At 37.8% G+C, this 15,630-nt stretch overlaps 2 protein-coding genes across 3 annotated transcripts in view; both read right to left on the bottom strand.

Annotated features, from left to right (window-relative positions):
• The window catches only part of kdm4b (lysine (K)-specific demethylase 4B), a 41,320-nt gene extending 37,997 nt beyond the window's left edge, over positions 1-3,323 (bottom strand). For both annotated transcript variants that reach the window (XM_065244398.1, XM_065244399.1), the window contains exons 1-2: positions 3,204-3,323; positions 173-524 (exon numbers count right to left, since the gene is read on the bottom strand). In XM_065244398.1, the coding sequence (XP_065100470.1) occupies positions 173-505 (333 nt within the window). In that variant the 5' untranslated portion in view covers positions 506-524; positions 3,204-3,323. The remainder of the gene's footprint in view (positions 1-172; positions 525-3,203) is intronic.
• A 628-nt stretch (positions 3,324-3,951) lies between these two features.
• uhrf1 (ubiquitin-like with PHD and ring finger domains 1) lies at positions 3,952-15,407 on the bottom strand. The gene is made up of 17 exons (XM_065244397.1): positions 15,272-15,407; positions 13,764-13,926; positions 12,640-12,903; positions 12,357-12,502; positions 10,452-10,667; positions 10,161-10,276; positions 9,705-9,891; positions 9,226-9,349; positions 7,178-7,285; positions 6,910-7,014; positions 6,723-6,829; positions 6,481-6,643; positions 6,270-6,407; positions 5,952-6,069; positions 5,718-5,872; positions 5,529-5,627; positions 3,952-5,367 (listed from the first exon to the last, which is right to left on the bottom strand). The coding sequence occupies exons 2-17, from the start codon at positions 13,914-13,916 to the stop codon at positions 5,221-5,223; spliced, it is 2,346 nt and encodes a 781-aa protein (XP_065100469.1). The 5' UTR covers positions 13,917-13,926; positions 15,272-15,407; the 3' UTR covers positions 3,952-5,220.
• Between the last annotated feature and the right edge of the window lie 223 nt (positions 15,408-15,630).

Here is a 15,630-nt window from a genome sequence, read left to right as displayed (position 1 = left end):
GTCCACTATATAAAGAAAAATCCTGGAATGTTTTCCTGAAAAAACGTTATTTCTTCTCGACTGAACAAAGAAAGACATAAACATCTTGGATGGCACTGGGGTGAGTAAATTATCAGAATAGTTTTTTATTTAAGTAGAATATTCCTTTAATCTAGTTAACAAAACCCATCACCTTTGCCAGGCCAGTGCGGTGAGCTCCTTGTGACTCCATATAAGCGATATACTTCTTGAAGTCCATGAACTCTTCCATGGTGGGTCTGAAGGTCATGATCTTGTAGGTGTTTGCAGCGGGAGGAGACGCTGGGATCGATCCCGGGGTCATTTCTGGTGCTGGAGTTGATTCTGGACATGGTTCTAGGGTCGGACCTGAAATCAGTTCATCGCATGATTGTGGAATTGAATCCGAGGGTTCAACGGGTGACTCCTGAGCAGCATCTGCCGGTGGAGTCACGTCTGGGATGGGTTCAGGCTCAGGGTTCGGGTCGGGGGGTAAAGACGGGTCCATAGCTGCAGGTCAGCTAATGCTGTGAACGTCAACACAAAACAAAACAAATTAATAAAATAAGCCAGAATCAAAACTAATAACAACCTGTGTGTGTTTAAATACAGTTTGTACTTTACTTCTAACGTATTCAAATAAACATTAAAATCTGAAAAAAGGGAGAAAATTTTATTATTACTAGGGCTGGGCAAAACAAATCATTTTTCAATTAATCAGGGTGTTTTTACGTGGTCGATTCAAAATCAATTCCCAAAAGCCATGAATCAATTATTTTTTCATATTTCTTTTTTTAAGGAATGCAACTGTTCTGACTTTTTTCAACATACATTTTTCATCTTGCATCAAAATCGTATTGAATTTAACATAATTGTATGCATTTGAAAATTAGAGATGGGTTCTGTTTTAATGTACACAAGTGTACCTAAAATAAAAGAGTTTAATATACAGTTTTGTTGCTTTTAATTTATTTTTATTAATTACCCACTTGTAAACTTATGTTTACTGTTCTTTTTTATAAATATAGATTTGTATAAAACATATATTCAATAAGTTGAATCGAGAATCAAGTATAAAAATGAACCAGAGAATCGGAATTGAAAATCGAACCGAGAATTGCAATCTCATCGATTTTATAGCTTGTGAATCTAAATCGAATCAATCTGGAACATCTAAATCGATACCCAGCCCTAATTATTTAAAAAAAATACTAAAAATATGTAAAAAGTGTACGGGAATTAAAAATAATATAAATGTTAATTTTGTTATTAATGCCTTTCACCTATAGAGTTAATAATTACGTTGAACTCACAAACATTAGTAATTAAATACAGTAAGTTAAACAATATTAAACATTAAAAACTACATTTGGATTGGACTTTAAAAAGAAAAACTACACAATAATATTACATAATGTCAAATGAGGAACCCAACACTCTCATATTTTCTACATTTAAAAATTTTATATTTTATAATATATGCCCCAATATATCTGTTTGTAAATGTATATGAGATACATAAAAAGACATAAAAAAAATTTAATCCACTAATGAAAAGCTGAAAACAAATACTGAATTTACATACCTCATATTATTATAAACTTACCACCGTAATAATTTTAAACTTGACCAACACAGTTCAAACTTTTTTATAGTGCAAAATTTCCAATTTAAGTGGCATTAGTTTAATGTATTTTTTTGTACCCCAGTATACTTGAATGGTTTACAATTAGGTTTCGGTTAGCAAGCTTTGCATGACATTTTCTTATGCATAAAACGCATCAAACTAGTTTAAGGATATGTTTTGTGTGACATGTGTTACACAGATATTTAGCTATTAAATCCTGCTAAATACTTAGTGAACATACAGATCCCTTCAAAATATCATACTAATATAATAATACTAAGAAAATTAATAATATAATATAATGTAAGGAAGGTAAATCAGAATGCAAATAGTTGGTGTGGTTGAAATTTGCCTTTGGCACTTTGACAACTTTAACATTTTCCAAAGCAAGGAAACACACAATCTCATGCTCATGCTTTATAGACAACCAAACCACTAAAACATGAAATCACACTATATTATATTACACTAGAAATGAACAACCTGCGTATTATCAAAGATTATGTATGCATGATGTAAACATGTGCAAACTTGACACCACCTCAAAATCAAATAACTGGACATGCAATTCAGATTTACAAAGTTTACTATATTTATGCATTTCTGTAGATAACGTATTAAACAGATTACAATTATTGTATTAAATATTAATACCCACACTACTGATGATCATTTTAACAAAAAACAATGCATGCAATTAAATGTTAATTGCATGCAAAAGACATCCCAGCTTAATTATAAAAAACAACTGTAAAAGCATTTCTATAGCCCACACAGCTTTCTTTACCTACTGTATTTTAATAATCACATTACAATCTATGCTTATTACACAACAAAGCATATGCATGCTTAAAAAAAACAATGTTTGCATGCAAAAGACACCCAGCATTCAAACCAACTGGATGTGCATTTTCTATAAAATACACACATATTGACAGTATTATATTTAATAATGGCACTACTGATCATGCTTATCACATAAACAAAGCATGCATGCATGCATGCATGAAGGAGATCATAACTGCATGCAACAGACACCCCAGCACCCAAGTTCAAAACAAGTTGGTGTGCATTTCTCCAGCTGACACATCTTTATTTAGTTTCCAATTCAAATAACATTTTATTTTACATTAAACATCACACTCAAGCTGATTATTTACTATTAACACACCAGGTGCATCAAATAAATCAGTAACAAATGCATGTAAACAGTCTCGAGCCCGACTCAAGTTCAAACAGCATGAGACTGACACACAGGGTTTAAATGGCCTTTGTGTATGTGTGTTGCCTATAGCTGAATACATCGGCACTACCGGGGCTTAACGCAATAAAACACACATTATAAACCAATAAAACAATGCATACACACTATATACATCGTCTTATGCAACAAACACACGCCTGTGTCGAAACGCGACGCCTTTAATTTCATTATTTTCCTCATTTCTAGCATTGCTGCTACAGCTTTGACAAGCACCTTAACAGCTGCTCCATAACAACGCAAACCACAATACAACCTCGTGCAATCACCTCGGACCCGAACAGAAACCGCAATATCATGCGAAATTAATCGCTTTACCTGCCGTTCCGGTTCGTTTTCAATATTTTCTCACGGTTTTACGCTTAATTCTTCCGTTTTTAGGAATCCAAAGGCTCGGTAGTATCGTACAGCAGCGTTGGGCCGCGGCTCCGCCCACTGCAGCGAAACATGAAGATTGATTGGTTGGGTCGATCCAAAGCGATATTCCCCATTGGCTCGTGTGCTTGATTGATGTCTCGACTAGCCAATCGCGTCATGTTTGTGAGAGTACTATTGCGGAAACCACGTACTGCACGTAACAGTGGCGTGTCTTCCGGTATGACATATATTTTCATTCGTGCGTGTTAAATGTCTGTAGATAGATATATTTACAATTTTCTTGTCGGTAAATAATTTATTTTTGCTGACAACAGAATTCTACACTACGTTCACACACAAACGTACGTCCTTACCATAGTAATTACTAAAACATACTACGATTCACCACGCTGTTTCAATTCATTAAATGTATTAAGACAGAATACTATAGTATACACTAACGAAGTGTATAACTAATACATAACTATATTCTGTAGTATGCTACAATTTACTATAGTAAATACTCAAGTATACTACAGTATTGTTATAAGCTACACGTGTACTTCTACGTTTATACTGAATATATTCTACTGTACATATAAATAGCTAATGTACTACAAATAATAAAGTTTTTGCTATGCTAGCATTACAAACAACTAAAAATACTTGAAGTGTACACAACACACAAAATTGAAAAGCAAGCACAGGGTTTATTTTATATAAAAGTTCAATGAAGTTTATTGAAAAATATAGCACTCACTCCAGTGCAAGAGAAACAGCTATGCACTGGGCACTACATACAATGACTAAATTCAAGTGCTAAAAAATATACAATTTCAATTTCAGAATATACAGCTCCTACGCAAATTAGAAATAGTTGAGGTAAAACTAAAAAGAAACCATAAAAAAAAAAAACAATATCTGCAGCCATCGGCATTTATATTTAGCAAATACTATAATAACTCTTACAACAAGCAAAGAACGTCATCGTGTGAGAAGACACATTAAATATTTCCTGAATGAGTCAAACTGTCTGGGTTTGTGCGAATAAAACGGTCCGAGGATTCACCTTAAAGACCATTGTAGTCAAGACAGACCAGGTGCATATAAAACCTGATCCAGTGTGAACACGCCGAGCCTAGGAAGTGAAATCCGAACCAGATAAATGCTGGTTCGGTACACAAATTTCAGAGGTTCTCAAATGCATGACCACTGTTTGCATATAACGGCAACGAGGAGAAATTAAACACAAAAAAAAGACGACACTCGATTTTTAAAGCACATACAGCAGTTAAAGAGCAAAGCAAATACACACAAAGAGATAATAACAATTCTTTTCACGTATTAAAATTTAGTTGCGATTTAGACGAGAAAAACAAGAATAAGTTCAGAGCGTTTACGTAAATTACTACTACGTTAAAACGAATTGATTTTAGATTCAATTTAGTTAACGGCACAATGATAAAAACACTTCATAAAGCCAAATGTAAATCATTACAGTATGTTTGAAAAGCTACGGCACCTCACGGAACTTAGTATGCAAAAAATTATTAACGTTGCGAATGTCGTACACGTATGTGAGAATGTTACTGCACACATTGAGCTTAACACGTTTTAACGGGATTCGAGACGCAGTGCACTCGTACAAACTATGACAAAACACTGCAACTTGCGATGCTAACGGTGGGAATGTCGTCATTGTGCATAGCTACAGTTCTTTCTGCTGGTACGGAGTACAAAAAGGCAATTGCGCATTTCTTAAAAAAAGCTGCTATAGCTAAAATATGACTAGTCGAATCGCCTTCGAGACACTTTGGGAACATGCCTACAACGCGCTGGCTAGATAAAGGCAGATCGCAAAACTGGGCCAAATCAAATAGCAGATTTCAAACTTATCAAATCAATCCTACGACCTGGATTATTTGTTAAATATATTAAAATTGGAAATCCGTTCGCGTTTTATTGGAATTCTGTGACATCACCGTCCACTGCTGTACCCTGGGAAGAGTTGGGTGAGGATGGCTTGAAGAGGTTTGTTCACGGTCATTTCGTAGTTTTTGCCGAGGTCGTATCGGCAGGCTGGGCAGGTGTACACCTCGGCTCTGAAAGAGCGCTGAAGGCATTCCTGTAAAAACAGAAAATTAGCATTTTTAGGATTATACATGTTTGCAGTTACTGTAAACCAAGCAAATTGCGCATACATATATATATTTTTTTTCATGTGATATCATGTCATAAAACGCAAGATATTGCATGCATTTCATTGCATGTGTGATTGTGTCGTACCCTGCAGACGTTGTGTTGGCATTCTGTGGTGACAGGCTGGTAAACGACTTCTTGACAGCAGATGCAAAGGAAAACTTCCTCCACCTTATTCACGAAGCGCTGAGGAACACAACAACAGACAATTTAGTCTTCACGTTCGTTTCAAGCCAATCCAGCAAAACTCAAGTAACCATGCCGGTTTGTACATACAGGTCCGAGCTTTAGAGACTCCATGGCTTCGTCCCACAGTTTCTTGTTGAGCTCGTCCTCTTTGATAAAAGCCTTCTGCTCTTTGCTCAGCTTATACGCCTCCACCTTCATCTTTTTGGGAGTGCCTTTAGTTGGAGAACTCTTCTCGTCATCCACTATCAGAAAAACAAAGATGTTACAGTGGACCAAATCGTAATATTGACATAGACGATCGATCTTGACCTTTCGCCCTACCGGTTTGAGATTTCCTCTTTCGTTTGCCCTTAGTAGGCGTTTCCTCGACATCATCCTCATTTTTATTCTCTTTCTCCTTCTCTTTGGCGGCCACGGCCTCCAGATAACCCTCTGGATACTGAAGAGTAAGAGAGCAAGGTAAATAAGTCACAAATGTGTCCGGTTTATAGCTTACAAGTTTAAATCCGTGTGCTGCACTATTTGTTGCATTGCTGATCCTGTTCATACCAAAATTGTGGATGGGTAACGACAATTACCCACTATCAAAAACTTCATTTATTCTGCTTGGGTCATGCATTTGGTTTTAAGCCACATCACCTGCATGGTGAGTCCGAGTTTCTTATTGCGCTCTTTCCCCTCACGTGTCCACGGTGCCGCCTCATCATCATTTCTTTTCAGCAGATATCTCCAAACGAGAAAACCAGACTTGCCTTTCTCTGGCCAGTACTTCACCACCTGATAAACGACACAAAATTACTTCCCAGCCATCATTCGAGTAAGCCATGAACACACTTTGTCGATTTCATACTTTGTAAATGCCATCGTAGCGGTTGCCATCTTCAGGGGAGAACTTGCTATGTTTGCGACCCTTGGAGCTTCGCACGACCCTCACGGGTTTCCCCGCCTTCCAGTCCTTGGCTTCCGCCCCTTCTTTGTCATTCACAGCGGCGTTGCAGTTTAAAGCAAGTGCCCTGGAAATACAACGGATGAGAAATAGATGAGAAACATTTTGTGTGCTAAACATACAGTAGATGATGGAGATCTTCTGACCTGTTCATGTTGGTGAGCTTTTGATCACAGGACTGCTCGGCTGTTCGCTTGTTCCCGGAGAGATCGCGACCCCCGGACCCAGTGTAGGTGAATTCATTACCATCATCCTGTAATGACGGCAAAAATAAAGATGAATAGAGAGGACATTTCTGCACCACACGTTTAATAAGCGTGTCGTATAGCATACCACATCATCTTCGTAGCCTCCGGCGAGCACGAGAGAATAAGCGCCGTCGTTACTTCTGCCGTGAATCCCAGCGACGTGAGGCCTGTGGACTCCTGATTCGCTCACCTATGTATAATACACATAATATAAACTTTATCCTTACCTATCCTCAATTCTTCAACATCACGATTAGGAATTCACACAAATGTTGCGTAAAAAAAAAAAAGGTACATCGCTAACTAGACATTTTCATGACTGAAGAAACATGAACAAAAACACAGATACGCACCTGCACCCTGAACTTCCAGAGGGTTCCCACCGGGACTCCAGGAACAGGGCCGTAATGGTTGGAGGGTACGATGGTGCATTGCTTGGTGCGGCCGACACAAGCCATACCCTACAAAACAGAATAGGGGTGTGAATCTTCACTGGTCTTATGTTTCGATTGCGATTATTATGTCAATTATTTAATTCAATCTGTCATCTTGTTTCATTGATAAAATGCGTATGTGGCATCTTTAACGTGCCGATACGCATTATTCAGTCTGCTGCCACCATGTTGATTCCAAGCCGAGGCTGTGAGGGATGGACGTCCAGAGCATGCGCTTCAAACCAATTGTTTTGTACAGGGATATTGGTCATTCAGCCATCAAAACACAGAAAATAAATAGTTTTACAATTTCCCCTTGGAAATCACGGATTGTTAAAATAAGAAGAGACACATGACCTAATTTTGATATTAGAAGCAGCGCATTGTGTACTTAAAATTTGCTTTGTTATTAGCCTGTTGGCTAATCACCAATTTCTATTGTTGTAAGCATGCTTACTTTTTTTTTAACACAATTATAGTCCCATACCCCAAGTACATATCTACGATTCGTACAGATTACAAAAAACGCAATGCATGAATACGTTAAAACTTTTCTCCGGTATGGAGAAAAATCAACAGAAGCAGGATTAACTTCTTACTGAATAACATTTGGACACAACTTCATATGGGGTTTAACTCTTTAACTGTGCGTTCACACCAGACGCGAATGAAGCGAATAAATCATGTTATTTGCGCATAGTTGAATGCTTGAACGTTTTTAGTTAGCTAGCTTCATTCACGCATGAAATTCAGACGCAAATACACTCAATTTGCTGGCTTTAGCTAGCTTGTAGTCTCAATATGTATTCATGCATGTACTAGATTGTCCAACCTCCTCATCCACTTTCTTCTCTCTTCCAAGCAAGACCCTTTAAATTCCCATTTTTATAAAAATACAAAGATGTGTCATACAGCTACGGTTGTCCACATACAGCGACAATGATTTTTTCCTCCATTGCTGTTGCGTAATCACATCACTACTAAAGCAAGCTCCTGACTGGTTAATGCGGCGGGAAGATCTTTTTTTAAACTCGCGTCTTATGCTACATACACACCAAACGCGGGGCATTGCGTTACTCGCTCTAGATTTCTCACGGGATTTAACTTCGTGTCATGCAAATTTTTTCGCTCGAGTTGAATATTTTCAACTTGGGCGAAGACGCATTTGAGGCGAATATTGCGTGTTTTCGCGGCAAACGTGCCGCCCATATCGTGTCACTCGCATCGCTCCACGCAAGGACGTGTCTGATCGCGTCTTTGCATTGACTTTGTATGTAATCTACTTGCGCAAATCATCAAACTCATGTCTGATGTGAACCCACTGTAATGCTTCATTCGCATTTGGTGTGAACGCATCATCATAATACTTGCAAAACTAACTAATTACATAAATAGCTTGTTATCAAGTCAAATCACACGTTATTAAGTCAATGTTCATGTCTTGAATAAACAAAGGAGAAAATACATGACATACTCTTATGATCTATACAAACTGAGATGTATACTTAGTGCAACAATACAATATTTTATGAAAACAACTATGTTGGTGTTTTAAAGAAAAGTAAACATGAGAAATTAGCGATTAGCCAACAGGCTAATATCCAAAACAGATATTATGCACACTTTGCACTGCTTTTCTCTCAAATTAGGTCATAAGTGCTCTCTAATTTTAACAATCCATGATTTCTGGGGTTTCAAAATTTGTAAAATTATGTATTTTGATGGCTGAATGACCAGCATCCGAATACAAAACAATAGGTTTAAACTTTAAAGTGCACGCTCTGGAGGTCCATACCTCACAGCATTGTTTTGTAATCAACATGGAGGCGGACTGAATAAGCGTATTGAGAATAAGGGTTCAACTTTAGGATTGCAATGCATCGTAAAACGATGATGTTTTTAGCCCTAAAACAAAAGTCATCAGAAATACTTTGGTGGTAACCGGTTGGACGGAGTTAGAAACGCACCTTTCCCCAGTCTCTCTGGCTGGATGAGCTCGCAGACGCCATTTTTGCTTTCTTCTTACTTTCCTTCAGCTTTTCCCCAGCCAGAACCACCTCACTGGCATCGTTACGGCATTCTGGACAGTACCTGCGAAACAAAAAGGCGCGAGTCTAAGTGACACAAGAACTTGTGAAATTTCATGACGAAAATGTGTCGAAACATAACAGGAAATTATTTATTGTGAAAATGTACAAATGCATTAAAAATGGAAGTGGCATGGTGCAACATTGCAAGAAAGATTTTTGCATGGTCGAAAAAAGGGTTCACGCCTCATTTTAATGTGATTAGAAAAAGTATTTTAGATTGAATTGTCATTATAGTTAATTAAAATCTCAGCTGATGAATAAAAAGCAGTTCAACACCCGAAACGCCACACACCCCCTTGACCTGTCCCACTGTGATTCATTCTGGATAAATGAGCTGTTAATGAGTGATGGCTTACCAGTCTTCATCTTCTGGGATGGTGGTCAGCGGGGGATTCAGGCAGTACGTGTGAAACGCCATGTCGCATTCATCACACAGCAGCTGTTTGTCGGGATCTTGCTTCACACCACACACATGACAGTTACACATACGGCAGTTCTTCTTCGGGTCGTCTTTGCAGACTTTGCACTCGGGCCCGTTTGATCCTGAGAGAAATAAAGGAGGTAACATTAGGACTTTCTACATGGTCCTCTATTTAAAATGTTTTTAAAGGCCCCGTCCTAAATGGCACACAAAACACCAAGTCTAAACTTTCCACAGGAAAAGTGTCCATGAGCACCCTTTTTAAAACCTCAATAATAACAAAAAGGGACACCCTACCATCTTGTGGACTTAATGGATACGTGTACGCACCGGCCACATGAATGGCACCATTTGGGGCAGGGCCAAAGTTTAAAAACCTAAGGAGACTTACTTTTAAGAGGGCTTTCAGAAGAGGCAGCTGGTCCCTCTGCACTTCCCGGTTCTTCGATCTTGTAAATTTCAGTCACGAACATTATTCGACAGTCGTTGAGAGAATCACCAGCCTCTCTGAAAGATAGACAAACAAAGAAAATGAGACAAATACCAGCAAAACATTCATACCAAGTTTGCTCAGATACACAATCCTCATCCTGCTTACAAAATGCAACAATTTACACCACACATTTTTAATTTTTAAATGCATAAAAAAATGAACAGTTTGACTGTAAACAGGTTAGCATACCCTAGCAGAATCTTTCCGAAAACTTCCCGCTGGGTCCGAGTCTCCCTTTTCCTCTGGATCTGGGCGTCATACCAGTATCCACGCTCTTTGGGTTCGTCAGGGTTGTAGTTTACCATGACGATCATGCCCTCCTCCAGCTGGTGCCACTGGTAGACCGTGCGCGCCCGCGGGCGAACGTCTTTACCCCGCAGCTGCACCACTCCGTTCTCGGGGTAACTGCACAGACCACAAGTGGTTAAAGGAGGGGCGAATATCATTGAGGCGTCTAACAGTCAGCCTTTGATGAACTGATGGTTTAACACAAAGATGAATGGAGTCTGGATGTTTCTTTTAGAGATGAATCCAGGTGTTCTGCATGTAATGCAACGCGATCAACACACAAAATAATGCTTGAGAGATAGTTTATTAGCTCGTAGCCAATAAACTCACAAAATTAAATGTTAAAGGGACAGTATAGGCAAAAAATGTTAAAGGGACAGTATAGTCAAAAAAAGGTTAAAGGGACAGTATAGCCAAAAAAAAAAAAACGTTAAAGGGACAGTATAGCCAAAAAAAACGTTAAAGGGACAGTATAGCCAAAAAAACGTTAAAGGGACAGTATAGCCAAAAAAACGTTAAAGGGACAGTATAGCCAAAAAAAACGTTAAAGGGACAGTATAGCCAAAAAAAACGTTAAAGGGACAGTATAGCCAAAAAAAACGTTAAAAGGACAGTATAGCCAAAAAACATTAAAAGGACAGTATAGCCAAAAAACACTAAAGGGACAGTATAGCCAAAAAATATAGCCAAAAAAACGTTAGAGGGACAGTATAGGCAAAAAACGTTAAAGGGACAGTATAGGCAAAAAATGTTAAAGGGACAGTATAGCCAAAAAAAACGTTAAAGGGACAGTATAGCCAAAAAAAACGTTAAAGGGACAGTATAGCAAAAAAAAAACGTTAAAGGGACAGTATAGCCAAAAAACGTTAAAGGGACAGTATAGGCAAAAAATGTTAAAGGGACAGTATAGCCAAAAAATGTTAAAAGGACAGTATAGCCCAAAAAACGTTAAAGGGACAGTATAGCCAAAAAAACGTTAAAGGGACAGTATAGCCAAAAAAAACGTTGGACAGTATAGCCAAAAAACACTAAAGGGACAGTATAGCCAAAAAATATAGCCAAAAAAAAACGTTAGAGGGACAGTATAGGCAAAAAACGTTAAAGGGACAGTATAGGCAAAAAATGTTAAAGGGACAGTATAGCCAAAAAATGTTAAAGGGACAGTATAGGCAAAAAAACGTTAAAGGGACAGTATAGCCAAAAAATGTTAAAGGGACAGTATAGGCAAAAAAACGTTAAAGGGACAGTATAGGCAAAAAAACGTTAAAGGGACAGTATAGGCAAAAAATGTTAAAGGGACAGTATAGGCAAAAATGAAAATTGCCCCTTGATTTACTCATCCTCAAGTCATTCTCAATGTATATAATCATCTTTTTCAGACGAACACAATCTGAGTTTTATTAGAAAAAGTCCTGTCTGTTCAAAGCTTTGTAATGAAAGTAAATGGTGCTTCTGATTTGTAGTTTTAAATATGGATAATTTTTCTTACAAAATTGAACCGATTGTCCTCAGAAGGCTTTTATAAACCCACTGGAGCCGTGTAGATTACTTCTGTGAAAGATAGATAGACTTTTTTGGACTTTAAATCAAAAGCACCATTTACTCTCATTATAAAGCTTGGAAGAGCCAGGACATTTTCTCATACAACTCAAATTGTGTTTGTCTGAAAAAAGATAATCATATACATCAAGGACGGCTTGAGGATGAATAAATCATAGTGTAATTTTTATATTTGGGAGAACTATCCCTTTAAATAGGAAAGCCCAAAACCCACTTCTTGTTATTTTTAAAATTATAAAGTCTTACTCTTCGTATTTGACATGATAAATGATCTCCTCTTCATCAATCCCGTCATTTCCCTCTGAAGATTTTGGCGCCTTTGTCACGTTTTGAATCTGCGCCTCGAACCAAGCCCCCATGTTCAAGTCTCGTGCATCCACAAATTCATTTATCTGAAAGAATTAAAAAAAAAGTCTTGATCACCAGGCCTTTAAGAAAAACAACGATTGTGAACCTCTCTGCTAAATCCACATCAGTTATATTTTCACAAATGTTTTTTACATTGTAGGATGATTTGACCTCGTCTTACCTTGTAAAACCCAAAGCCCGGGTCAACCAAATCCGGTGCGTCCGTTTGACCGGAGGTTCCGGCACTTTGCACTTCGCTCTCGCCGTGCGTGGAGGCCTTATCAGACTCGCTCGGGGTCGACCCGCAGCCGGAGTCCGAGTCGGACAGCTCGGCCTCCTTGTCCTTTGACAGCACCACAGGAGGAGGGGCGGCCTGTCGCACCAACAGCTGAACAATGTCGTTCAAACCCACGCTGTAGTCGAAGAGCGTGTGACCGTCCTCCATCTGCAACAAACAACAATTAACCCAAACCGAGACCATTTTACGACGCCAACAATTACAGAACGGACAGTAACAGATCTGGATGTTAATTTGTCAAAGTGCAATCATGCTAAAATATGCAAGAGTCACAAAATTGTTGTTTAATCAGGCACAATGAGACCAGGAACTTATATTGATGTGCAATATTTTTACGTTTACTTAAAATAGCGCAAATAGGGACGCATAACAATTAATTGCAATTAATCTATAGCAGAATAAAAGTTTTTGTTTACATCATATATGCGTTTGAAATGTGTATAATAATAATAATAATAATAAATATATAAATAAGCACACATAATTTTAAAAAAAAATATTTAAATAATAAATTAAACATAAATATACAAATGTATATACACTTCTTAATTTAATAGATGCATGTGTGTGTATTTATCTATACAAAGTTACTATACACAGATCACACACACATATATATGATGTAAACAAAAACTTTTATTCTGCTATTGATTAAATCACGATTAATCGTTATGCATCCCTAAGCGCAAATGTACTAAATGCTAAATTATTTGAATACGCCAAAATGTTTTTTTTTTCATTTTTTAAATATATTTTGTTAATTTAAGTCAAAACATTATTATTGTATTGCATAATTTAGCAATTAAGTTTGCATTTTTCTTCCCTATTGTTCAGCCGTATGGCAAAGGCATTGTTTTACCATCCATATTGTTATCGCACCAACTCTATATGGGAACACCCACTTTCCAAAATCCAATTAATTCCCAAAAAATAGAATCAACATTGACGTTGAACGCTCTTTAGAAACAAAGTTGACGTACAACCGTGTCCCATTTTGCTTTCATTACCTGCTTTCCCCTGTAAAACAGTCGTTGTCTTTCCGGTTCCACGTTAAACAGCTCCATGATTTTTCCACGCAGCTCGTCCACCTTGGTGAGCTTGGACAGGGAGTCGACCCGATGGGTCTCCTTGCCATCCATAGTGCGCACCTGGATCCACATGGCGGCCGACCTGAAACGGTACGGCGTTAGAAAGCGACTCGCGCATAAAACTTCCAAGGCCTCCCCCGCCTTCCTCTTTCATTTTATAGGCAGAGTTCAAACAATGGCCCGGAGCCAGGACTTTCAGACGAGCAGGAAAAAGGTGTTCGATTCTGGGTGACGTAAGCGTGAGAGATATAAATAGTGCGTTTTTTTCCACTTGACATTGTTGGCCTGCGTTTTTCATTGAGGCTTTCGCAAAACCTCCTTTGCAACAATTCACAATATGAAGTTTATCATTTACTACCCATTAAAAAGATTGGTTGCATAGATTGTATCGGATGGTAACTTCACTGTGTTTTGACAGACGTTACCAGTAAAATTAATGAATAATCACAGTACTAAAAGATTACCATTTGCATTTACATTTTAGACTTGCATGATTGTGTTTTACCATGGTACAGTTCAAAAACAAGTTTTAACGTGGTATATAATTAGATAAAATAAAAAAAGAGGGAAAAAATACTATTTATTCCTAAAGGAGGTGATGATCATATATAATGAGGTAAAAATCCCTTGTTTTCATATCTACCATCCAAACCACGCCTGTTTTAGGCGGAAATACCCGCTGGCGCCCCCTATCTGTCAAGGGTAAATGAATGAGTCAAACAAATCAGCATTGATTCATTCGACTTTTAGACAAAAAACACACATATAAATGATACCCAAACCACACGAGTCAATCTAATTCATACTTATCTATTAAAATTAACACAATAACGGAACGGAAATAAACCGACTTATGCTAATCTAAACGACCAGTTGGGTGTTGATCATGTGGGTGGTCTCTGTTATCAAAAACAGACACTTAAATGTCAAAAATGCACCGATGACCTAAACAATATGGATTCAGAACGTAATACGTAACATTTTAATATATAAAAGTGAATTAATTTAGCATACACACTTTATTAAGCCCTGCATTACTTCAGTCATGCCTACACAAATACTTTCTTGTCATTTGGGGGTTGTTTTGGACTGCCCTCCGTTTATTTAGACAACTTTCCAAGAAATCGGTTACATTAGTAAGTACAAATAATGAATTAGATGCTAACTTAACGTGGAGAATCTCTATTAATAGCACAGTTTAGGATCTTTAATATTAATTTAAAGTCAAACGCTAAAATTAAATATATTACGGATGTACGCAAAACATAGTTACGTTACAGTAACGTACAACGCTCGTACATTCAAGAATATTATTAGCACGCAAATCACTCGTATGCTAAATTATGAACACGTAACTTACACAGTAAATAAAGAGCATTCACTACTACGAAAGTTAACGACTGAAATATTAAAAAGCATCTCGTTACCTGTATGTACTTCCTCTTGAGAACAGAAGATGCGATTTTATATCGATTTATGTATTAATATTGTGCAAATGTTTTACTTTTGTTGGAGTTCAATACTGCCGCGAAACGCTCTGGAACTGCCTCGAATCAATAAAACTGCTCAACAACGTGTTTCTCCTCCTGCCGCGGGCACGGCACGCTACGGATTGGCTGAGATGAGCTCTTATCTTTGCGCTGATTGGTTTGGAGACGCGTCAATCACGCTCACTGGGCGAGCTTAGGCTCAGCGCGCGAAATTCTGCTCTCGTTATCGCACATGTTTGCCCGTTTGCCTCTGCTATGTTCTCGCGAGATATTATTTACACAATAAAAGCCTGACA

The sequence above is a fragment of the Paramisgurnus dabryanus genome, chromosome 24 (genome assembly GCF_030506205.2).
Source record: "Paramisgurnus dabryanus chromosome 24, PD_genome_1.1, whole genome shotgun sequence".
Taxonomy (NCBI): domain Eukaryota; kingdom Metazoa; phylum Chordata; class Actinopteri; order Cypriniformes; family Cobitidae; genus Paramisgurnus; species Paramisgurnus dabryanus.
Note: the sequence above shows the minus strand (reverse complement) of the source record. Positions and strands in the feature narration are given on the sequence as shown.